The 24967-nt window shown below is 41.3% G+C and overlaps 6 protein-coding genes across 7 annotated transcripts; 2 read left to right on the top strand and 4 right to left on the bottom strand.

Moving 5' to 3' along the window:
* Positions 1-154: 154 nt before the first annotated feature.
* LOC105384061 (protein C1orf43 homolog) lies at positions 155-2860 on the bottom strand. Its single transcript, XM_048627725.1, has 5 exons — positions 2604-2860; positions 1979-2132; positions 1580-1799; positions 771-915; positions 155-367 (listed from the first exon to the last, which is right to left on the bottom strand). Exons 1-5 carry the CDS (start codon positions 2760-2762, stop codon positions 278-280), a joined length of 768 nt encoding a protein of 255 aa, XP_048483682.1. The 5' UTR covers positions 2763-2860; the 3' UTR covers positions 155-277.
* Positions 2861-3158: 298 nt separating this feature from the next.
* LOC105394711 (probable protein BRICK1-B) lies at positions 3159-4577 on the top strand. 2 transcript variants are annotated; one of them, XM_038105891.2, is made up of 4 exons: positions 3159-3349; positions 3591-3673; positions 3760-3796; positions 4347-4577. In XM_038105891.2, the coding sequence occupies exons 1-4, from the start codon at positions 3229-3231 to the stop codon at positions 4394-4396; spliced, it is 291 nt and encodes a 96-aa protein (XP_037961819.1). In that variant the 5' UTR covers positions 3159-3228; the 3' UTR covers positions 4397-4577. The 2 variants fall into 2 exon arrangements, with proteins under 2 accessions (XP_037961819.1, XP_011564920.1); XM_011566618.3 differs by lacking the exon at positions 3760-3796.
* On the bottom strand, positions 4477-9234 carry LOC105384039 (3-ketoacyl-CoA thiolase, mitochondrial). The gene is made up of 8 exons (XM_048627726.1): positions 9016-9234; positions 8684-8850; positions 7246-7377; positions 6561-6825; positions 6060-6229; positions 5520-5705; positions 4986-5140; positions 4477-4683 (listed from the first exon to the last, which is right to left on the bottom strand). The coding sequence occupies exons 1-8, from the start codon at positions 9029-9031 to the stop codon at positions 4602-4604; spliced, it is 1173 nt and encodes a 390-aa protein (XP_048483683.1). The 5' UTR covers positions 9032-9234; the 3' UTR covers positions 4477-4601.
* Positions 9235-9526: 292 nt separating this feature from the next.
* Positions 9527-17358, bottom strand: LOC125488443 (3-ketoacyl-CoA thiolase, mitochondrial-like). The gene is made up of 8 exons (XM_048627851.1): positions 17204-17358; positions 15170-15346; positions 14623-14747; positions 12104-12368; positions 11590-11765; positions 10909-11109; positions 10427-10581; positions 9527-9624 (listed from the first exon to the last, which is right to left on the bottom strand). The coding sequence occupies exons 1-8, from the start codon at positions 17223-17225 to the stop codon at positions 9543-9545; spliced, it is 1203 nt and encodes a 400-aa protein (XP_048483808.1). The 5' UTR covers positions 17226-17358; the 3' UTR covers positions 9527-9542.
* A 329-nt stretch (positions 17359-17687) lies between these two features.
* Positions 17688-23933, bottom strand: LOC105394722 (3-ketoacyl-CoA thiolase, mitochondrial). Its single transcript, XM_048627850.1, has 8 exons — positions 23775-23933; positions 23297-23463; positions 22685-22816; positions 21815-22079; positions 20939-21114; positions 19759-19953; positions 19127-19281; positions 17688-18229 (listed from the first exon to the last, which is right to left on the bottom strand). Exons 1-8 carry the CDS (start codon positions 23791-23793, stop codon positions 18148-18150), a joined length of 1191 nt encoding a protein of 396 aa, XP_048483807.1. The 5' UTR covers positions 23794-23933; the 3' UTR covers positions 17688-18147.
* A 308-nt stretch (positions 23934-24241) lies between these two features.
* On the top strand, positions 24242-24940 carry LOC105394721 (histone-arginine methyltransferase METTL23). Its single transcript, XM_038106204.2, has one exon. It carries the CDS (start codon positions 24242-24244, stop codon positions 24938-24940), a length of 699 nt encoding a protein of 232 aa, XP_037962132.1.
* The last annotated feature ends 27 nt before the right edge of the window (positions 24941-24967 follow it).

The following is a 24967-nucleotide window of genomic DNA, read 5'->3' as shown; positions in this document are numbered from 1 at the left end:
CAACAGAATCCCCATTCTAGTTGATGATAGTAACACTTCAGTTCACTCCTATTCCATTCCACTCAAGATCACTGGTACAACAAACTCGATACGGTTCCATCTCCAAAGCAATTCTACAGATTTTTTCTTCAACGGAATACCCACTTCTAGATGCCGGTAGTAACCCTCAGTCCACTCCTATTAGTCCTATTCCACCCAACATCACTATCTCTTCCAGTCGACACGGTTCCCCGCCGCCACCCTACAGCGTGCACACGCCGCGGTGGCGGCGCGAGGCTCACACGGCCGTCTCGTCGCGGACCGTGTCGACGCGTGTCACGGGCACTGAGATTATCTCGTCTTCTAGCTTGGAGTCTGCTGGCAGGTTCTGGAATAGAGATAAGGATTGTAGAGAAGTATTTGGGTGTAGGTCTAAGGGTTGTACACTCACGTGCAATGAAAAAGTTCCTGCTATTGACATGAACTTTTTCATTGTTTGCGAGAGTAGTAAAGGAATTTTATCTAAAGGTTGTGGTTGTTACAAACATAGCGCTAAACATTTTAATATATTTTTTTAACAATGTATATGTCAGACTTCGGTTGTACACCGCTTGTATTTCGAATAACCAGACACAATTAAAATTTGAGTCTTGGCGCAAATGTAAAGGTACATAGGTTCCCACGGCCTGTGATATATCACGGCTTCAATTGCCATGCCCTTTGTCCTTGACATTAGGCCACCGTAGGCAGTCCTGGGAGAACTTAGGCCGTGGGAAGCCAGCTTTGCTTACCTCAAGAGCAGTATATCTCTTAGTAGTAAGCTTGTTAGTAGCGGGCAGCGGCGGCCGCAGGCGCGCGGGGTCGGCGGGGCGGCGGGGGCGGGGGGGCGCCGCGCGGGGAGAGTTGCGGGTGCCGCCGCCGGCTATTAGGCGAGCTCTGTGAGGAAAACATAACCACAAAAAACTTTAAACATTGTTTAACAAGTATTTAAAACGAAATTTGTCAGATTTCGTAGGCATTTTACAGCGCTTAACATCTGTTAAATACCGTCTAAGTTTTTGTGGTAAGGCCCAAACTTTTTTAGTTCGAAGTTCAAACATTAAATTAAATATAATATGTTGTTTGTGGGTAAAGGATGAAGCAACTTGTGCAATTTATGACCTGATGAACATACATGTGTAGAAAACTTATAGATACAAAACTTTGGAAAATATGGTAGGCTTGGCCCTGACTTTAGCTGGACATTCTTTTGCTTTTAGTACCTACGAAGTTCTGGAAAGCTTTCACGCAATCACTAGGTTTAATGTAACGAAACAGAGTATTGGTTAGCGATAGCGACGCAGCTACCTTAATTTAGCCTTACACTGTGAAAAATCACAGTAACAATATCACCATATAGAATAGATAATACTCTTAATTTTGCACCATTAAAGAAAATATTACAAAAATACAACTCGTAAATAAAATTTTACACAAAGGCGGCCTTTTGCTTAAAGCAATCTCTACCAGACAACCTTTGGTTGGAAGAGTCAATTTTAACATAATTCATGGTACACAGTAGCATAAAACCACCCCCCAAAAAAAACCAAAACCAACTCACGCATCAAGCAGCTTCAACAACAACCGACTATACGCCTGATACTCCTCTTCACCAAAGTCTCCGGGATGGTGCCGAGCATACTCGTACGTGTCACAGAACTGGTGCACCAGCTTCTGCCCGTGTCCGTCGAGTGGGGCGGCGAGGGAGGAGAGAAGGAAGGCGCGGAGGGATTCGCGCGGGTGCCGCTTGAGCCCCGGGTCTTGGCGCGCGATCTCGGCCTCTGGAATTAGGATGAGGTTAAAGTTTTTAAGGGGTTGATTTTGATAGAGAAGTTGCTGTTTGTTGCTCAGATTATATAGATATTAAAAAGCTCTATGGTGGCAAAGAGAGAAGATAATTTAAATTAGATGAGATGCTCTATCTCCTTCTTCAGACACTGACAATGATGGTACAACTCACCCAGAGTGTTGACGTCATCGACAGCGCGGAAGCGGTAGTGGTACGGCTGCTGCGGCTCCAGGATGTAGTGCGAGGGCTCCACGCTCAGCAGGCGCGGCTCGTGCGTGATGCGCGGCACCGCCTCGATGCGACGCTCTATCTCCTTCTTCAGACACTGACAATGATTTTTTATTATTTGATGAATAAAGTAGAGTACCTAAAGTCATGCAAACAGTGGTTAAAGTCTTGAGCTCATAGAGATAACAGGGTCTCGTATAGACATAGGGCTATATCATGATTCCTAGGATTCAATTCTCACAATATAGGCCTAGCCTAGGTGATTTCATGGTTTAAAATGTAACCATAAGATTATAAAGGAATTGTATTTAGCTCTGGCATATCTTTCAGTAAAAGGGTGGTAGCCTATTGAATAAGTAGTTTTCTCGTTTGTATCCTAGGGTCATAGGATACAAGTGGAGCAGAAGGCAGTTAAAACAGTTTTGCATCCCTGATTGACATCAGCCAGCTTTACATCGGACCAAGTCATTGCAACTTCCTGTATAACTCCGTAATGATAGGGCGGCTCAAGGTCTGTTTAGGGTGACCTGATTAAGATATACATAGACTTATAATTAAAGCTACTTACTTTCTTAGCATCAGTTCCGATAGGGACATGGGGCCCTCTTCGAGAACGAAGGGCGAACCTTGTGATCTGTCTTTTAGCAAATATGAAGAGTATCACAAAGGTACAAGCGCCACCGCTGATGATAAATATGATGTTCAATATGCTGGTGAAGTCCTGCATCTTTATTATTTAGATTATACTTCTAAATCAAAACTATTTATGAATATTCAAAGAAAAACATTTTGCTCACAACAGCAACACACAAAACAATATTTTTTTTTCACTAATGCGTTTTGTTTTATCTTCTGAAAGAAGAATTCGTGTTTTATGACTAAAAAGTTCGTCAACAAAAAAGGGGCTTGCGTTTCGTTTTTTCAATGGGAATCATATTTTGTTAAAATGTCAAATGCTTATAACCCGGCACATATAAACGGTAATTTACCTGCTGTCAAAATGTATATCGTTCTCTGTCTCACAAACCGGTAATTTGATCTCACTTCTCTTTTTGTTTAATATTTTATCTGTATTTGTTCTTTTATTTTATCTGCGTAATATTAAGTGAATTTGTGACAATTTATGTCGAACTAAATCACGGAAGTGTTTTTTGTTAGTAAATTGACTATTTTATACAAATTCAACAGCAATTATGTCGGCACCGCCACGTGAAACTATCCAGAAACAGATCCAGCAGGATTGGGCTAACAGAGAATATATCGAAGTGATAACAGGAAGCATTAAAAAGATCACCGACTTTCTGAACTCATTTGGTGAGTAATTTCTACACTTCATGAGTAATTTACCAATCCCTCACTTGAAATCACGTCCCTTTTCCTTGGGGGAAGGCAAAGGCTATGGTCCCACAGGCAGGAGCCTAAACCTGAAACTAATAGCTATATTTCTTCTTTCACAACATGATCACACTGCTAGCTTCCACAACACTATACAAACTTTATCATATTTCACACTGTACTATGACTGGGCCCTAATGGCATGCTTCAATATTTTCAGACATGTCCTGCAGATCCCGGCTAGCGACCCTCAATGAGAAACTGACATCCTTGGAAAGAAAAATTGACTACTTGGAAGCTTGTGTAAGCCAACTTACCCATCAGTGTAACCATTATAAATTTAAACTAAGTAATATGTACTGCTTTAACAGAAACTGTTGTGCTTACAGCAGGAATCAAATATGCAACCCCTGGCCACTGTCCCAGGTACCTACTACTGCCTTCTAGAAGGCTAGTCCATAGCAGTTAGCTAGTAGTCAACTTTATTATCTAGCTTTATGTGCATTTAATAGTGTTTATAATACATGTAAAGTTTTCTTCATATCTGAACTCCATTTATCAATCTTTCCATTACAAACATGCTTTGCCATTCACAAATCTATTCCCCATTTCATTCAGGAGTCTCTTTTATAAATTTGGATTATTGTTTTGCTTCAATGATTTTTTCTCTATGATCTGAAATAGTAAATTTGGAACATTCCCCTTGAATCAAAATGATTATTAAACAATTCTAAAATTAAATTATTGAAGAGCTTTGGTTATAAAGTGGGTTAAATCCTCAGACCAACTACAAAGTTAAATCATGATTTTTTTGAACTGTAGACATGAGAAGGTATGTTGACGATCACAACTTTGATGCAGCATCTCACAGACTTTTTTAAATTGTACATATTCGGATCACTGTTTATGTTCACCCAACATTATTATAATTTGGAATAACACAAAATCATTTATTTACATGTTTTATTTATTTCAGGTCACAAAAGGCGAAACACTAACATAATCCTGAACTCTCCTGTACAATGATGCATCTAATCCCAGTAATTTAAAGTAGACAAGATAAGTATAATCTAGGTTTTAATATATAAATTAATGTAAGACTTATATTTAAGTTTTAGATGTTTATTTAAACATAACTTGATTTATCTTTAATGCATTTATCATGTATAAGTTGGTATTTTTTACAATATAATTTTAACTGTCGGTATTGCGATATTTCAATGGTTCTTAGTTATAGTCCTTCCAACATGATGGCGACACCCTGGCCACCTCCGCAGCTGGATGTAGCTACTGCAGTCTTCAGATTGCGTCTCCTGAAATAAATTCCATGCTTGAAAAATTTGTAGGCTTGTAAGTATGTACTTGAATCATAAAAGGCCATCATGGTGTCACATGGCACAGAAACTCATAACTATGGTCCAGTAATGTATCAAAACTGTCTACTTTAGTACATCAGAGTGAACAGAGCGACTAAGCTGTGCACTCCGTGTTCAAGTTCAAATAAACGGAAAATGTAAAAACTTCTATTAGGCAGTGCAACCCACAAGAGCTTTACCACCTCACAAAATAGTATCTGTAACCGTATGAATGTATAAGATTATTATCCTGTTGCTACCTGAGTTCATACACCAGATTGACAGCCATGGCGGCGCCAGTAGCCGCCGCGGGGTGTCCCACGGCCAGCGCGCCGCCGTTCACGTTCACTCGGCCGCGGTCCACACGCAGCTCTCTAGCGGTTATGAGGGCTTGCGCTGCGAACGTTTCGTTTATCTGCGGAAATTGTTTAAAGCTGCGTACAGACCGGCCCAACGAACGCCCAACGATGGATATTTATCATACATAATACAGGGCAGATTGCAGCAACGGAGGTCAACGAAACCCGTTCGTTAACGTTCGTTTGGCCGGTCTGTCTGTAAGCAGCTTAAGTCACAAAACAACAACGAATAAAAGTAAAGCATGGTTTAATAGATTTCAATCGGCATAGGTCTCAACCTCAACCGTCCCAATGCGTATTCCATGGTCACAATAAACAGATCTGTTAAAAATCTGACCCCAAATAAAGTATAAAATCCATTTTCACAGTTAAAAGAATCCAGTAATTCTTAATTTTTGCTCCTGAGTGATAAGTATTTCGAGTATACCAACAAACCTCAATAAGATCCACATCCCTCCCACTCAACAACTCCCTGGCGCACTCCTGCGCAGCGCCCCCCGCGCGCGCCGGCGCCACCCCGCGGCGGCTCCACGCAACCACGCGCGCTAGCGGTGTGAGGTTGTATCGAGAGATGGCGCTGGCGTCGGCAAGGATGATGGCTGCTGCGCCGTCTGCTGGCCGCTAGGATGTTAAAAAAATAAATTAAAGAATTTTATGGTGGTGATAAATGATTAGAATAGGAATTGATGAGCTTAGGATAGAATTTCAGATACAAGTAAGTAGTGACGCGGAAAAAAAACACTGCGGTCATTGTTACTCTAACCACAAAAGGGGCATAGGGCCATCGGATTTACTCTGTATGACTGCTTTCATGTGTTCAAATTCAGTGCACAAAGGGACTATTGCTTGGACGTACTTCAAGTTAACAAGGACATAAGTAAGTATAATGTTGGCTGTAAGTAGTCATATTAAACCCAAGTCCCTAAGCTCTATTTCGTCGGGCTATAACTATTTCTAGAAAGTACAGATACTCACAGAACTATTACCCTCAGTGACCACAGTCCCGTCTTCTACCGACGGCGTCAGTTCACTCAAACTCTCTTCAGTGACGTCTCTCACATCGTCGGCGTCTACATTCAATTGTTTGTTCTTGATGGTGACTGTCACTGGAGCTATCTGCTCTTTTAGTATACCTGCTTCGTGAGCTGTGAATGAACGGGACTGGTTAAATTTGGTAACGTAACAGCCATGTCTGGTAAAGAACACATGAGTTGAGACCACGAACTGGCAAGCATATAGTGCGTTGCGCCTATTAGACTGAAGACCTCAGACAGGTAGCCATAGTATGGGCTGGATAAGGAACGCCGATGAAAGAGTGTCAAAGCGCTATTTTGTGGCTTATGGTTGATGATGACTGGTTCTTCAGATAATGAGGTGGCGACCCTGGCTACAGGCTTAATACAAATTAGAAGTGAGCAATGAGACCAAGAGTGCCCTCAGCGTTTCCCAATATTTAAAAACACTATTCAAACTCACCAGCATTCCACCTCAAATGCGATTGCAGCGCGAACTCATCAACCTCCTTCCTGGTGACCTGGTGTTCCTTGGCCAGCATCTCCGCACTCTCCTGCAGGGTTAGTCCACTGTAGCTGTCCCTGTGTTGTTTACTGATGTACTCTTCTAACTGGTAGGGTGCGCCGAGAGTGGTGCCGAATCTTGCGTTGCGGACGAGGAGGGGGAGTGATGACATGATCTCTGTGCCGCCGGTGAGGATTACGCTGGCTGGGGTTGTTAGGAGCTCCTGTGAAGAGATTGTGATGATTTCATCAGTTTACCGTGGAAGAGCAGATAAGATTATTATCACTTGTTACCGGAACATCATGGTGGCATCTTAGTTATTATTCTAGATACCTGCTGAGCATCTAAATTGATTAATTTATAAGTAGTTACATAAAAATATTTTAAACTTATTCTTACATCATTCATCTTTCAGGACTTTTAACGTTAGCTAGATTAGTTAGGTATATACAAGTAGCTTCTTTCTGATGTTCAGAATAGGTATTCCGAACAGTAATAGAAGCATAAATAATAATAAATACTTAGATACATCTAGTTTAGCTCAAGGTTTGTCACCAGAACGGATAGGCAGTCAGAACAGATCGTCGTTGATAAGTGTTGATCACCGACACACTCGAATACGAAGAAGTAATTCTCAACTCACAATGCACCCACTAATAACAGCCTGCAGGCCGGCCCCGCACGCCAGGTTGACGCCGAGCGCGGGGCGCTCCACGGGGACCCCCGAGTAGAGGCCGCAGTGACGAGCCGTCTTGCCGCCGTCGCATTGGCTTAGCTGGAGCAAAAGGGGGTTCATGGTTTATGGATGTCCTACATATGGAAGTGGCTTTCGGAACTAAGGGCTGTATGCTATATTTGTCAACTATATGGAGGACTAATCACCATATTAGCAGTCTGCCTAAAGTAGAATAAAAATTAATACGTTCAGTGGCCTGAGTAAAAAAACTGGGATGTGAGGAGTCTATAGGGACGCCTTTGCTTAGCAGTGAAACACAAAGAGGCTAGAATGCTATTCCATTCTTGGGCTGATTCCAAAAGCATCTTAACCCCATTTACATTCAGCCCCTGCCGCTGCCCCTCGCGCTGCCGGCAATAATTCCCTAAATATTGCTGCAGCAGGATCGAGAGGAGTGTGTGTTTACATACTGCCCTACCACTCACTTCGCTTTCAAGTGTCGGCAATGGCAGACGTCGAAATAATTACATCGGCCGCGGTCTCATTTTATATAGGGAGAAAAAATGTATAGACAGAAAAATGAAACGACCACTAAGGAGCGATACAACATTATCTGATGCATTAAAATCGGTTCAGTCGTTGCAATTTGCCTGCAAGTTGCACTGACACACTCATAGGAAATACACCACCAATATTATTTTTTGTATAAAGTTTTCTTTTTGTTACTTACTCGATTTTTTATTGTAATTCTTAAGTTTTTTATTTTCTTTTGAATACCATTTCATTTTTAAGTTAAGTACAAGTTATATTTTTTTAAGTTCTTAAAAGTATTAATTTTTTAAGTTTTATGTTTTAGATGTTTAATGTTTAAGTTTCTCACCTTAGATTTTTTAGTTTAAGTATGGTGTCAATAAAGAATTTTTAATTTTTAATTATTTTTTTTTAATTTTTAATTACCTAAACGATCACTATCCGTAGTAGAAACAAAAGACACATGCGTTACTCGAATGTACCCATAGTACGTAAGAAATTAGCTCTCGATAAAAAATGTTAAAACCCCGAAATTTATCAGACAATCAACTTAAGTTCCAGTGAACCTCCTCCAGGCGCTCGGCGAGTACTGAGCGTCGGAGCTGAATGTAAACACGCACTGCCGCTCGCGCTGCGGGTCCTTTGACTTCCGCACAAAAAACCGCCATTTAGGGGAGCGCCGGGCAGCACGAGTGGCAATGGCAGCGGCATGAGAAGTATCGCGTTTACACACTGCCCTGCCCACTTCCCTGCCGCCTTCCCTGCCCACTTCCCTGCTCACTTCGGCTGAATGTAAACGAGGTACACTTAGTAGTCAGCTAGCCTAGATATCGTTATTCTGAATACTAACTAAATGATATAAAATTTTGCTTACGAAGTTAACATTCCCGACAATAGTAGCATCGACAATGCTGGGGTCGATTCTGGCAGTTTGCATGGCTTCCTTTGCCGCCGCAGCGAAGGCGAGCGCGGCTGGCAACTCTCGCAACGCGCCGCCATATTGGCAAAATGGCGTCCTTTTCGCGGCAACTATGAATATTTCTGGGAAATTCAAATTACAAAAACTATTTTGATATCATATAAGTATGATGCTATTATATACTTTACAATCATTTATCTAATAACTTACACATGTGTGGCTATTTGATTTTGATTAGATTATGTTAGGATAAGGATAATAAGCTATTTAGTTTCAGTAAAACTAACCTTTGGACAGCGCCATTTTAAGTACTTATTTATTACACAACCTCTCCACAACACAATACAAGATAACTTTTGATAAATGTACCAGCACAGATATACGAGGTTGTTGTGAAGAACAAATGAATAGCAACAATATGAAGCAAGTTGTTATCATCACAAACAAACTGACGAGTTGATAAAGAGTGATTACTTTCTCAGTGCGGCTGTAATAAAAACAATTGAATGCCGAAAACAACGTTGTAAATAATGTGAGTAGTTAAGTAAGTCAAGATTAAATAATAAAATTTTATTTAATAAGTATCTGACAGGGGAGGCAGACGTATGGATGTACATTCTACCATATAGCGTTATTAATCTTGTAAAAGCCTAAAAGGGCATAGTTACTACTTTAACTACAAGGTAATAACGCACAAACTAGTAGGTAACATGTAAAAATACTTTATTCAATTTATACAACAAAAGTTTACAGTATTTACAGAAAATAATATTAAAATATATAAAATCTTTCAACAATAAAATTACATAATCATTTAAACTGTCTCAATGAGGAGCGCGATGCCCTGCCCGCCGCCGATGCAGGCCGAGCCGATGCCGCGCTTCAGGCCGCGGCGTCTGAAACAACATGAAAACTTATTGGAACTGGATTAAGGATTATTTACTTATTTCGAAAGGACCGGTGTATACCCGTACCCCATACACACCGGTCGTACAAACCGTACAAACTTGAGCTATTATAAACGTGGGAACCATCTTATCAGACCTCTCCCTCGCATTTAAAGGCACATTGGGAACGCGAAACGCGAACATCCGATCGAAAGGTCTGAAAAATAAACATCGTCATCTGCCTCTATAGATCGCATCCAGTGGCGTGCTTTGGGAGAGGCCTACGTCCAGCTGTGGACTGCTATAGGCTGATGATGGTGATCTGCCTCTACAACCCACTGTTCCTGCAGACCACTTCTGGTCCTGTACAAGTCTAAACCACTGTCTACCCAGTAATATATAAGGCAATGGTCTTCCCACAATCTTGAAGATGTTGTCAAGCGAGACAGATGGTCTGCGTCCTTTTCTACGTCCTTCGTTTCTTAGCCACTATTCATACTTAACCCATCAATCGCCTCCTTTTCTACGTCCTACATAACTACAGTATTGTGCAAATTAATGTGAACACAAGTGAAAATTTATAAAAAATGCCAAAACGTTTTGAAGAAGTTATAAAAGCCAAGGAAGACACATTTTCTATTAAAACAACTTAAATTGTATTAATATATCTCTGTTTTTTTTATTTTAGAACTAATAAATGTATTTTTTTCAAATTTACAATCGTGTTCACCCTGTAAGGGCCCTTAATTTGCACAATACTGTATCTAACCGATCATTCAGTAACGTCCTTCATCCTTCAGTCCTTGCTCACCTGAGTTCATGAGCCAGATGCGCCATGATCCGCGCCCCCGACGCGCCCACCGGGTGCCCCATGGCGATGGCGCCTCCGTTCACGTTGAGCCGGCCGCGGTCCAGCCCTAGCTCCTTGGCGCAAGCCAGGGTCTGGGCGGCGAACGCTTCGTTTATCTGTTGGGGGGAGAATAGGGGTTAGTTGTGCAGGTTTGTGATACTACTTAACAAATAAGGCTTTTCATACCAAGTGAGGGTTGATTTTACCTACTTATAGGTATGGACTGATACTTCTATCAAATAGTCACCACTTAGGCATTTGTATTAATTATAGTCCCAGCTGATTGCTGCCCGGATTGGTTAGTCATAACGAGTGATATAATATTCATAGCTGCCATTATAATCGCTGTGTGCCGGTCCAAAGATTCGCGCAACGAATCGTGGTGCCCATATCGTAACACAATCAACAAAACACCACCAAAAACACAACCTTACAAAACCCACCTCAACCAAGTCAACATCCTCCAGCTTCACCCCCGTTTCTCTCAACACGTTCCTGATGGCCGGCACGGGGCCGATGCCCATGACGCTGGGGTCCACCCCCACGAAGCTCCAGCCGAGCAGGCGGGCTAGTGGCGTGAGGGAGTGTTGGCGGACTGCTTCCTCGCTGGCTAGGAGCACGCAGCCGGCGCCGTCGTTTATACCCTGAGGGTAAGGCGGGATTGATTAGTTAGTGTGTGTTATAGAGCAAAGTGAAACAGACTGTCAAGATTTAAAACGCCCAGGATGACTTTTCTCCTTCCCCAACCCCATCGTAACTAGTAGCTCGATTTGTCTCCTACAAGATAACTTTGCTTCTACTACCAGCGATCCGATCATAAGGCTGCCAAGTCTTTTTAATATGATATAGTGTTTGCTTTTCTAAATCTTTGTGATTCGCTGTTCGACATAAACACAGAAATCAGTCTTAGCAAATAAAACCGCAATTTGTACCTATGTGTTAGTGTAAATTATGTTACTTCTGTTCTTGTTACCTCTACGAGTAGGTATGTATCTAAAACTGGATTAGGCCGATTTTGGTAAGTACCTAATAAGCTTAATTACTTTTTACTTTTTCACCCTGTTAATTCCTACGGGAAAACTTTTTAAGACATACGGAAAACACTGTAATATTTATAATCTCACGGAAGAGTTCCCAGCAGTAACAACGCCCCCCTTCCTGAACAGCACGGGCAGCGCGGCCAGCGCCTCGGGCGTGGTGTCGGGGCGCGGGTGCTCATCCCTAGATACTGTCACTGGCTGCTTCTTCACCGTGATGGAGATGGGAGTGAGCTCGGAGGTGAAGGCGCCGGCGTCGAATGCTGTGGGGGGATAGGTAGAATGTAGTTAACAGATGTATAAGGCAGTGGTGAAACATAAGGCAGGCGAGCATTCTACCACTGAACATAAGGGTTCCAAGGTCGGCAATGAGCAAAATTGTATAAAAGTGGAGACGAAAATGTAGTGGTGTTTGGAGGACGATAAATATTGTAGACATCGAAAGATAAGAAAGAGGAGAAATCGGTTTACAGTTATCATACCACCCTACCTACAGCCTACAGTATTAGGGTAGTATCAAGTTAATAATATCTATCCGGATAATTATTCGTGTACCTAGTACCTCCTAAGTTGATAAAGGAAAATACTTAGTGAATCTTACCAGCCTTCCACTTGCGCTGTGACTCCAGAGCGAACTCATCCACCTCTCCTCGCTTCAGCTCGTATTTCTCCGCCAAATTCTCAGCAGTCTGCGGCATGGTGAAGTTACAATGCGTGTCCAGAGTACTCTTGAATAGAGAGTCTTCGAAGTCTACGTTGGCTCCTAGGGGGACTCCGAAGCGTGTGTTTCTGACGAGGAACGGCATTGAAGACATGCTCTCCGCACCGCCGGCGAGCGAGATCTGCGCTGTGCCGGTCAGGATGTCCTGCGGGGTGAAGAGATGGTTGTAGCTACAGTTGATTAAATGAGATAGCTATTCTGAAGATAGCGGCAGCACAGGAAGTGACAGACAGATCTTAAAATCTACAAGCTGCAGTGGCAGTGGGCCAGCTATATACAGGGTGATTGGAAAGTCGATGTATTCCTTCAAATGGGTTATAGGCGAAGGCATTTCCAGTCGATTGAACCCCATAATGCATTATGCGAAACTCAACCATTTCTGAGTTATTTAAGTTTTAAGTTTTTTTTTAATTTTGCCAAAATTTATGTTTAAAAGCCAAATATTTAAAAAACTAACCATTTTATTAATACTTTTTTGATTGTTTTGCATCAGTGACACCCTAGTTAACTAATTATAATCATTAAATTTGCAATAATCAACTTAATTTAGACACAGTGCTTCAAAATAATTGAAACATTAAGAAAATATTTCAAAAGGTGAAATCAAAAACGCTTAATTAAAAAAGAATTTTATCTGAAAAATTTTCAGGCACTACAGCTTAAAAACATAGTCAATTAATAAGCTTTAAAATGACATATTTCAATCTAAAATCGATTAAGGTATGACCAAGATATAGCCAAAACAACAACATAGGCGGACAAATCTCAGTAGGGAAACGAACAAGATTTTGTTCCAATTTTAAGGTAAAATGTCCTATAACTGGACTTTGTGGAGCTCCGAACCGTTTTATAATTATTGTTCTCCGATAGAGTGGTTCCTCAAAAGCACAGATCGGCGACAAGGTTGCTTCACCGAAATAATGCTTGTCCGATAACACGTTAGCCGAAAGTACTTTTCAATTATGATTGGTAACACAAAATAATTCTTCACAACCCGGTTCCCCAAAACTACTGTTCGACGACGGTTAATTCGCCGAAAACATGATTTGCCAGTAGCACGTGACAATAGCACTGTTCGGCATTGATTGTTTTAACTTCACCGTGTTCAAACACTGAGCCAAATGTTTTTGCTGAAAAGTTTCACCGATACTGTTATTAGGAGATGCAATTTGTCGGTTAAACAATTTCACATGCTATGCAGTCGAAAAAGCGTTCTATCGTTGAACCTATCGTCATCGAAAAGTACTTTCGGCTACCACACGGTTAGCCGAAAGTACTTTAACACACTATCGGACAAGCATTATTTCGGTGAAACAACCTTGTCGCCGATCTGTGCTTTTGAGGAACAGCTCTATCGGAGAACAATAATTATTAAACGGTTCGTTCGGAGCTCCACAAAGTCCAGTTATAGGACATTTTACCTTAAAATTGGAACAAAATCTTGTTTGTTTCCCTACTGAGATTTGTCCGCCTATGTTGTTGTTTTGGCTATATCTTGGTCATACCTTAATCGATTTTAGATTGAAATATGTCATTTTAAAGCTTATTAATTGACTATGTTTTTAAGCTGTAGTGCCTGAAAATTTTTCAGATAAAATTCTTTTTTAATTAAGCGTTTTTGATTTCACCTTTTGAAATATTTTCTTAATGTTTCAATTATTTTGAAGCACTGTGTCTAAATTAAGTTGAATATTGCGCATTTATTGATTATAATTAGTTGACTAGGATGTCACTGATGCAAAACAATAAAAAAAGTATTAATAAAATGGTTAGTTTTTTAAATATTTGGCTTTTAAACATAAATTTTGGCAAAATTATATAAAAAACTTAAAACTTAAACAACTCAGAAATGGTTGACTTTCGGATAATTCATTATGGGGTTCAATCGACTGGAAATACCTTCGAATATAACCCATTTAAAGGAATACGTCGACTTACCAATCACCCTGTATATACCTATATGCCGAAGAACTGATGACCGCCGACCGGTGGGATAAAGGAAGTGTAGGTATCTAGCTACATAAACGTAGCGTGGGACGCCCTCCGGCCTGCTGAACAGAGCCTAGGTAGTGTTGGATGAAGAAGGCCGAGGACAGAGTGTTGTTCCTTGTACTTACTAATATTATAAATGCGAAAGTTTGTTTGCTGTTCTCCTACTAATATTATAAATGCGAAAGTTTGTATTTGTGTATGTATGTAATAGGTATGTGTGTATGTTTGTTACTTCTTCATGTCAAAACGCCTGAACCGTTTTTAAAGAAATTTGGTATGGAGTTTGTTGAGACCCTGGATTAACACATATGCTACCTTTTTATCGCGGTATTAAAACGGGAAAACTTTTAAACGCGAAGCGAAGCTCGCGGGAACAGCTAGTCGTTAATTAATCCATGATTTCTCACCTGAGCACTATTAACGATGGCCTGGAAGCCGGAGCCGCAGAGGCGATTGACCCCGAGCGCGGGGGTCTCCTGCGGGATGCCGGCCTTCAGCGCCGAGTGACGAGCCACGAACCCGCCGTCCAGGGCACAAACCTGGGGGAAGAACGATCGTTAGTAGGGTTATTGATGATGTAGTCATCCATTTCTTTTTTGGTGTAACTACTCGTATCTTGGTAACAACCACAAATAAAGTGTATTCTATCTTTCTATATACATTGTTAGTAGAGTTGTTGAAGAAGTAGTATAAAGGGGATGGGAAAGAGAATTTAGTGCTGATACGGGTTACACAATGAGCAAAGTGACCAGCACCAGAAATAGGCTGGAGGGGCAGCTGCTATGATTAGTGACATGCACGCATTATGATCTTTTGCACAAGAGGAATTCACATCAAGGGCATCGGGGCTAGAATTTGGAATGTAATGTGATAACTGATTAGGCAGAGATACAGTTAAGAATTAAGAACACTAGATATTTATCAGATTAAACCCTTGTCATGAATCCTGTAAACAACCACTAACCGTATTAACAATCCCGACATTGACCGTGTCGACGCTAGCGGGGGCGACACGGGCGGCGGCCAGCGCGTCCTTGAACGTGGCGGCGGCGAGGTCGGCCGGGTGCACGGAGCGAAGCTGGCCCCCGTATCGCCCGAACGGCGTGCGCTTACCCGCCACTATGTATACTCCTGGAGGGTAATTGGTTGATTAAGGTTAGGTACCTAACTACTTGGGTAGCTTATTGGGCCATTAATTTCCCCTGGGGAACCCCGGTATAAATAACAAATAGCTAGTTACTTTCCTGGGTAGAGCCTGCAAAGCTCTCCTAGGTAACTACTAACCTATGGTCTAACCGTTAAGTAACTTTGGACTTTGCACCTACCTTGTATAGGGCTGATATCTTACTGATAACCGATTAAGGTACATTTGGCGTAACTCAGCTAACATTTAATTTAAGTTATGACCGTAGAATTACCAAACTAGCTGAGAGGAGTACCTAGATACTTAGGTAAGTACCTAATATTACAATTGTTAACAATCTAGAAACTACACAACTAATCTACACCTAGGTACTAGCTACCTACTAATAACTTCCAAAACAAAATTAAACTATAGAAACAACATGAGTTGTATCAAGTAAACATGAAATTAACCCTTTACTTCATACGAAGCCATAAATGGCTCTTGGAATTTAATATTTTATTCTACCCCAACCAAAAAAAAAATTTAAAAAATGATACTTATCGCTATATCGCTATACTTTTAGTCACTTCTTTGTTTATATAAACATATTTTTTTTGTCCATGGTATGTGTCATCTGCGAATATAATCGCAACTTATCCCAGGTGCAATGATTCTGTGAATGTGATTTTTCTGAAACTTTGAAATTCTGCAAAAAATATAAAAGGTAAGTTGTTGGTAGTAAAAAAAATGTTTTCCTTTTGTGCATACCTTATATTTTCTGGAACTTGTCAATTAATTAATTATTATTAGTTTTATATATCTTATTTTCTCAATTATCTGAGAAAGCCATTTCTGGCTTCCTATGCGTTGAGGCTATAATATTTATGCCAGAAATGGCTTCCTATGCACTCGTACATACTAACTAGATTTTTAACCTATCTTTTCAGAACAAATTCTTCGCTTATTTATACCTAAAAAAATACAATGCCTGATGTTGACTCCTTACGTAATTTCCCTAATGACTTATTTTATAAATTTTAAAATTTACTAATTAACTAAATTTACTTGTATTATTTAAATATATATATATATGTTCTGATTTCAAAATAATTTGTCACTGATAAATTGCAGATCCGAAAAAAGAGCTGTAATAAAGCAATTCAGGAATTGTGATAGTATTTATTTGCCTCCTGCAGTAGTCCAGCTACCATATCCCAGGATAGATGGCAAGGGAGACTCCTCAATGTTATCAAATGCTAGCAGAACAGACAATCTTACAGGTAGACACGAATCTCCTGGATCATCCCAAAAAAAACGTTAAACTGTACCTGTAGAGATGAGGACCTGCTTTAGCTGTGTTTGAATTTGATAGAAACAAACAGAATTAACCATTTTTCAATCCAATTATGAAAAGTTTATGGTTTTGGTATGTCTAATCAGAAAATTAATTATATGAAATATTTTCACAAAAACTGATAACTGTCTATGTAGTGCATGGGAAGCCATAAATGGCATAGATATACCAAGTACCAGTGCATACGAAGCCATTTCGGGCTCCTAATTTTTTTTTCTAAAATAAAGTAGGTACATTTTTTTTTTACTTAAAAATGTTGTTATTATCCCTTATTAAACGATATTCAAGTAAAAAATATTTTTTATCTCAATCCCTTCATAATTCATGCATTAGAGGGTTAACATAGCGAGGCAGAACCACTTTCAATCAAACGGGATTTACGAATTAATTACCTAGCTGTTTAATAACAAGCTCCGCTAAGCCGCTATGATAACTTAAACTATACTAAGTACCTAGTTACTAGCTCAAAAACTAGCTACTTAACTTCCAATGACTAACTAAAACTAACCTTTCTTAACAGCGACAGACATGTTTTCTTCGAAATAACTTTTCAATTTCTTATTTTACACACAACACGTCTGCCGGCCGGCCAGTCTACAAGACTCTGGGTCTATGTGTGCGTGCTAGTATCATTCTCATACGTGTATGTATGAGGTAGTTATCATTTTGTGTGTGTGTGCGTGGGTTGGACGTTGACCTTATATTTAGGTAGGTGCGAGTGCGATTTTGATAAAGTTGTATTGTTTGATATACGGTGGGGTATTTAATCGGTAGGTACTGTCGATAACATCATGTTTTTTTATCGTTTTTATGATATGATAATGCTGAATATTATTTCATCTAGGTAAGTACTTAATTACATTTTGGTACTTGCTCAAAATCACACCTACTTCTATTTTTTGGTAAATAAACTTGTTACTAAACCTATAAATGATCTGATAACTGAGATATGATAAGATATGATACTTATAGCTATCAATTAAAAGATAGCCTTTATAAAAACAGTTTATTAGACTTACAATAGATAGAAGATCAAAAATATTTTCTCTTATAGGTAAACTTATTTACAGTAATTGACTTTGTGTTTTACATACATAGATTGCATTTTAATACTTCTTTTCGAAGATAAAATATGTATAACGTTTGGTATAGGTATAACATGATTATTTTATACATAAATATAAAATCGTTGCCAATAAGGACTTGTGCCTTCATTTTCAGAATACCATCTTGCACATATCGATAGCACCCATGTAACTTTGCTTGACACATACAATACAACCATTACTGTATAAAATCACTTAAACACAGGGAGCTTGCATACAAAAACTCCTTTCTCCAATAAGAATACGCTTATGCTTAATCTCAACCAATAGATGCGCAGCTTAGGGATCGATGGACCAATCAGACGTGGTGTTCTTTCAAGATGGCTGCGGTGGGCGTGGCTTGTGCTTAGACTGACTCTACCATGATGGCGATGCCCTGGCCTCCTCCGATGCAGGCTGAACCGATGCCGCGCTTCAGTCCACGGCGTCTGTGGGTAAATTGTATGGTTAGTTAAATAAAAAGAGGAAGGAAAGAAACGCAGCAGGCATGCATGTACCAACTGATACTGAGAAGTTTATTTTTACACTAAATCCTACGGTCTGTTGTTGTTGATGGGCAGCAGAATCACCGGAACAAGAGTGTAACCAAAGCCAACTACACAAGTCAAGCCGGTATTGGCTATGCGAGGAAGGCCAGACAGTTGTGGCGCTCCTTAGGGGCCGTCCATTAATCACGTGAGGTCGTTTTTCTCATTTTTTGACCCCCCCCCCTCCCCCATGGTGATATTCGGTGAGGTTTGGGACTCAAATTTTCGCGGCGTTCAAAATTTCGGTTCAGAAATACCTAGCGGTTTTTGACAAAAAATTAATACACGTGATGTCTAACGAGACCCCCCCTCCCCCCTCGTGATGTTTCGTGAGGTTTTTTCCCTACCCCCTCCCCCCCCCCCCTTTGAGCCTCACGTGATTAATGGACGGCCCCTTAGGAGAATCCTAAATTAAGCTTTGGAAGATTACACTGACACTGACACAGACTCATGATGAATAGATCTGCTGCTACATTCAAACCAGAAGTCAATGATCGTAATTCTCTTTTCCTGTGAATTTTCTTTCCAGTAAATTGGCCGGGCAATGGGAACCTTACTGATAAAATTCCACCCTATAATCCTACTAATATTATAAAGGCGAAAGCTTGTGAGTAAGTATGTGTGTATGTTTGTTACTTTTTCACGCCAAAACGGCTGATCCCATTTAAATGAAATTTGGTACTAAGTTAGCCGACACCCTGGATTAACACATATAGGCTACTTTTTATCCCGGAATTCCCACAGGAACACCTTTTAAGGCGAAACGAAGCGAGAACAGCTAGACATGTGTATATTTACTTGAGCTCGTGCACGAGGTGCGCGGTGATCCTTGATCCCGAGGCGCCCAGCGGGTGCCCCAGCGCGGTGGCGCCTCCGTTCACGTTCAGCTTCGACATGTCGAGTTTGAGTGCCTTTGCGCAGGCGAGGGTTTGGGCGCAGAATGCTTCGTTGATCTGGTAAGAAATATAAGGACTGTTTATAATTTCTGTCGAATAGGATAACTATGCGGACTTATTGGTACAATTGATTACTAATATCGGGATAAAATATTATAGTAGCAAGTAATATGAAGTACAGTTCATATTCCTTGCTACGAGATGGTGAAAATAGCTACAAAATTTCTAAAACGGAAACCTCTCGATCAAATCAGCTTTAAAAGTATTTAGCCGATACACCAAATAATTGAATTATTCGGAGCTAAACATACTGCATACAATATGTAGGTAGTATAGTATATAAGTAGGTACTTACATACCTAAAATAACGAGTCCGGGCATAGGTTGACATATTTAGGGTAATTCGCTACTTTATTTGTATCACACTACCTTAAATAACTGCGATTTACTGAAAGTTTCAACCTATACCCGTACTCAGTATAATTACAAATCCCATAACAAACCCTTTTCCTTCCGCTATAAAACCCAACTCACCTCAATCAAGTCCACATCATTCAGCGTCAACTTAGTAGCCTTCAGCAGCGCCTCGATGGCGGGCACCGGTCCAACTCCCATGATGCTGGGGTCCACTCCCACGTAGGCCCAGCCAACCAGGCGAGCCAGGGGCTTGAGAGATTTGCACGCTTCTTCTGAGGCCACGACTATGGAGCCCGCACCGTCACAGATACCCTGTGTAGTTAAGTAAGCTAGTTAACTCTCTATCTAAAGGCTGCATGGTAAGAGGACGCAAGAAATATATGATAAGACTAACTAGACTAACTCTGCGTCTTTAGCAGACAAATTGTTAGCCGCCGATGGACTAAGCGGCGTATCGGCATATCACAGTTTGGTGCTCTCAGATTACGCATTTTGCTTCATTAGCTAATAACAAGTGCGGCGATTACGGGTATTTTTAACGTTATGTGATAAACATAGCGACTCTATAGCTGGCATGGGCCGACGCCCATGATGCTGGGGTCGACTCCCACATAAGCCCAGCCAGCCCACCAGCCGAGCCAGGGGCTTCAGGGATTTACAGGCTTCTTCTGAGGCCACGACTATGGAGCCCGCGCCGTCGCAGATACCCTAAATGATAGAAGTTAAATCATAAATTCACGACGATTCCGCTTGTAATATGGGTTTCAGACTGATGATGTTTCTACACAAATACATAGACACAGTAGGTATATTATAATAAGAAACTAGACAATATAGCGCCTCAATCATGCTGTGGTCTACCCCCCACCAGACGCGCGAGGGGTTTCAGGGATTTACATTACACGCTTCCTCTGAGGCTACGACTATGGAGCCCGCGCCGTTGCAGATACCCTGTGAGGTTGATTTAAGTTATAGAAGTTAGCTACTTAATCTAAAGGCTGAGGGTAAGGTAGGTGTACTGTAAACTGTACCAAGGGTATCAGGATATCTCATATTTATTACATCATAGCACAACTGGTAGTTGCAGAGGGCAGGATGGCGTGGCATACTCTTGTGAAGTCCCTCTATGTCACCAGGATATCATAGGATAGACACGTCAGAACATCCACAGCACATTGCCACACCTGTATAAGGTCGCGTGTACTGACCAGAGGGCGTCTCACGCTATGCTTGCCTGTTTGTGATCTCCATTAGAGAACTCACAGCAACACTACTAAAAATAAACTCGACAACTCACACTGGCGGACCCGGCGGTGACCAGCCCCTCCTTCTTGAACACGGGCGGCAGCTTCTTGAGCGAGTCGATGGTGGTCTGCGGACGCGGGTGCTCGTCCGTGTCCACTGTGACGTCCTTGCGCTTGATCTTGAGGGTCACGGGTTCGATCTCGGCTTTGAATATGCCGGCGTCGTGCGCTGGGGGGTTGGTTAGTTGGTTATTGGAAAAAATATAAGGTTTATCGGCTAAATTCTCTCTCTCTCTCAGCCTTCCATAGTCCACTGTTGGAACATAGGCCTCTCCTAACGATCGCCACCCCAAACGGTCACCCGCCATCTGCATCCATCCAGCGGCTTCCCGCTACCTTCCGCAGATCATCAGACCAATGGGTTGGGGGGCGACCGACACGCCGTTTGCCGACACGGGGTCTCCACTCCAGAACCTTTGTACTTTGTACGGCTAATTTTTTTAAGTAAAATATGTATAAGACATAAGGTGCAAAATGCTTAAATTAAAGAATATAAATAATTGTGTGAGTAAAGATAGGGGATTAAATTGTGCAGGTGTAAAAGGGTTGTTGAAGATATAAGAGAAATTATTTGAATATTTATATGTAGTCTGGGTAGGTATGGTCAATATAAAAGATAATTATCTCATTCACCCCCTGTGCAAACATAACATATCTCTAGATAACTTATTATCTGTTCAGATAAATAAGGCAATATGTTTAACAATTTATTTAGTACCTACTCAACAAAGAATAGTGGGTATATGATTATGATATTTGAAAACTGATTATGACTTTCATAACCCAGAACAATCAAGAGTTGAGTCGCTATCGCTTTGGAACCTCAAATTAACCCAGTATACTTCACCTAAAGCCTTATTCCTTCTTACCTTTCTTCCACTTCTGCTGTGAGCTTAGAGCATACGCATCAACCTCATCCCTGGTGATGCCAAACTGGGCACCCAGCTTCTCCGCAGTCATGCCCATGGGCAGACCGCAGTAGGAGTCCGACAGACCGGCCCACAGGGTGTCTTCAAAGGCAATGTTGGTGCCCAGCATAGTACCGAAGCGGACATTGCGGACTGCGAAGGGAGCTTGAGACATGTTCTCCACTCCTCCGGCCAGGGAGATCTTGGCAGCTCCAGTTAGGATGTCCTGCAAGGGTTGTCGTGATGAGATTGTGCGATGGTAGTCAGTAGAGGAATAAGAGACAAGGATTTCGCATCAAGCTTTTGTTCGCTAAGCACAGTTTTGGTAGTATTATGTATAAAACTTTTCTAAGAACTGGATTCCCAGGCAAGGAACATAATTATACTATTCTCTATCCAGGGGTTTAATTATTTAATTCATCTCCTACTATAATGATAGTCAATAAATGGCAACAGTAGACAACATGTTGAAGACCTTGAGGTATTATTAGTTTCAATTCAATGGCAATACATAATACTTTTAAACTCTAGCCACTTTAGCTAGCTATGAATGTACTTGTATGATTGTATACAATATTTATGTAAATGAAATTTAAAAAGAATTACTAATTTCATCACAATACACATAGTGAACATTGTTAATTTTTTTACAAAACATACATAGTTCTTATATCCTTATAATATAAAACTACAAAAACAATCATTTACTTTTTTAATGGAATCCTGCAAATTTATATACCCCTCACATCCCAGGTAATCAGAGACTATTAAAAATCGAAAGTGTCTGGTCTACCAAGGGTCACCTAAGTGGCTAAATATTATTTATTTTACCTGAGCACTGTTTACAACAGACTGGAACCCAGACCCGCAGAGGCGGTTGACGCCCAGCACCGGCTTCTCAATGGGGATGCCAGCCTTCAGGGCCGCGTGGCGGGGAGTGTAGATACCATCGGTCTGAGTGGCCTGGGAGAGAAGTTATTGCATTAAAGATGTAGCACTATATGTACAGTCATCATTTTAGCATTTTTAATGAAGGAACTCAATGCATAATAAATTATACCAGACAATACATGATATTGAGAACTTCTACAGAACATTAAATCTCTGTTACTCGAACCAGAAGGGAGGCGCCACAAACTTGAGTTATTGGGTATGGTATGTAGGTGGACTTTATGAAGGAACCATATAATTTGCGTTTCATGAATGTTTTCATCAGAATGTTAAAATTACTGAAGAGGTTCTAGTGGCCTAGAATATGTATACCATCAACCACAACTTTAACACAGTTGCCAGCACTTACCAACATGACCTGCCCCACATTGAGTGTCCACTAGCGCCGGCGAGCCACCCACTTCCTTCAGCACAGACTTTTAGTGGACTAGAATACTATCAACCACAACTTTAACACAGGATCCCACTTTAGCACAGATGCCCAGCACTTACTGACATGACCTGCCCCACATTGACGGTGTCCACCAGCGCCGGCGCGACGCCCGCCTCCTTCAGCGCCGCCACGTTGGCCAGCGTCTGCAGCTCCGTGGCCGACGTGTTCTTGAACACGCCCCCGAACGTGCCGAATGGCGTGCGCTTGGCACCCACTATGAAGATACCTGGGTAGGAAGGGTTGGTTAAGTATGGGTGGTTTGATAACAAGACAAAAAATACGTTTGAAAATCAGCTGATAGTGTGTTTGTCTTGAAAGTTTTGATTATAGCACAACAACATTGTTACTGAGCAATCATTAGAATCATGATATGCGGGTAAAATTGAAAAATTAGTTTAAATTGCTCCATTGTAAAGTTTTAGAAGTGATTTGGAATTTGACCCCGGACTCGCAGTTCAAGAGCAAGTAAACAAGCTGTTTGAAGCTATTATCTTCCCATTACCTGATGCTACATTAAGATAAAAGTATAATTCTTACCTTTACAGGCTGTAGACATTTTGTTAGCTTGTAAACTAAAATAATAAAAGTTAATTTAAAATAATTTAGTGTACGCGGCACCGGCGAGGATGAAAGTTTTTTGCCGAGTGAAAAAAAAAAGAAAGCAAATTTAGGGATGTCCATTAAAAATTATAATATTTTGTTGATGAACTTTGATCGGGATCCAAAGTAGAAAAAATTATAAAGAAGATACAATAAAAATACACTTTATTAAAAATCTAAATTGAAATGAATTTCCACTTTTTAATTTATATTTTATTGCAGTTTTTATAGATTTTTTCACTTTGTTCATCGTTGTACATTTGTATTCTGTGGCTATTTTACAAGTCTTGCAACACTTTTTAGAAAATTTTAATCTGTGCATGTGTCAGAAAAAAATAAAATAAAAAAAAAACGCGTTATCGCTGTTGATTTTTCTTGCGAATTATTAAAAAAATGCTTATGCAATGAGCGATGGTTGCCCTGTGAGTGGTCAGACAAAGAAGAAGTTCGTTTTCCGAGGTAAATCAAGTACCAACGGCGACCTTCGGGGCGATTACTTAGAGATAGTGATACCGGAGCTACTGTCAGCTGGCTACTCGTTCTACACGTGGCCGTCGGCGCCGCTGCTGGCCTGGTACCTGTGGACGCAGCGGCGGCACCTGCGCGGGCTGCGGGTGCTGGAGCTGGGCTGCGGCACGGCGCTGCCGGGGCTGCTGGCCGCCCGCTGCGGCGCGCGCGTTACGCTGAGCGACAGCGTGGCGCTGCCCCGCTCGCTGCGCCACCTCCACGAGTGCTGCGCGGCCAACGGGCTCACCCCCGGCCGCGACCTGCAGGTGCTCGGCCTCGCCTGGGGCCTCTACCTCGCCGACACCCACTCCCTCCGCCCTCTAGACTTGATCCTAGCCTCCGATTGCTTCTATGAGCCCACGCAATTCGAGGAAGTCCTTTCAACTGTAGCATATTTAATAGACGGCACTGACGCACGTTTTCTCTGTTCTTACCAGGAAAGAAGTGCTGACTGGTCCATTGAAGCCTTGTTGAAGAAGTGGGGTCTCAAGGGAGCACTGTTGGACTTGGATTCACTCAGTGAGAGCTCGGGAGTGGACTACAGGGGACTGATTGGTGAACGCTCCTTGCATTTACTTGAAATAGTTTCTGCCTAGATTATGGCCAGCAAGGCAGCTCGTCTC

This window comes from Plutella xylostella, chromosome 19 (genome assembly GCF_932276165.1).
Source record: "Plutella xylostella chromosome 19, ilPluXylo3.1, whole genome shotgun sequence".
Lineage (NCBI taxonomy): Eukaryota > Metazoa > Arthropoda > Insecta > Lepidoptera > Plutellidae > Plutella > Plutella xylostella.
The sequence above is the reverse complement of the archived record's forward strand: the minus strand, read 5'-3'. Positions and strand labels throughout refer to the sequence as shown.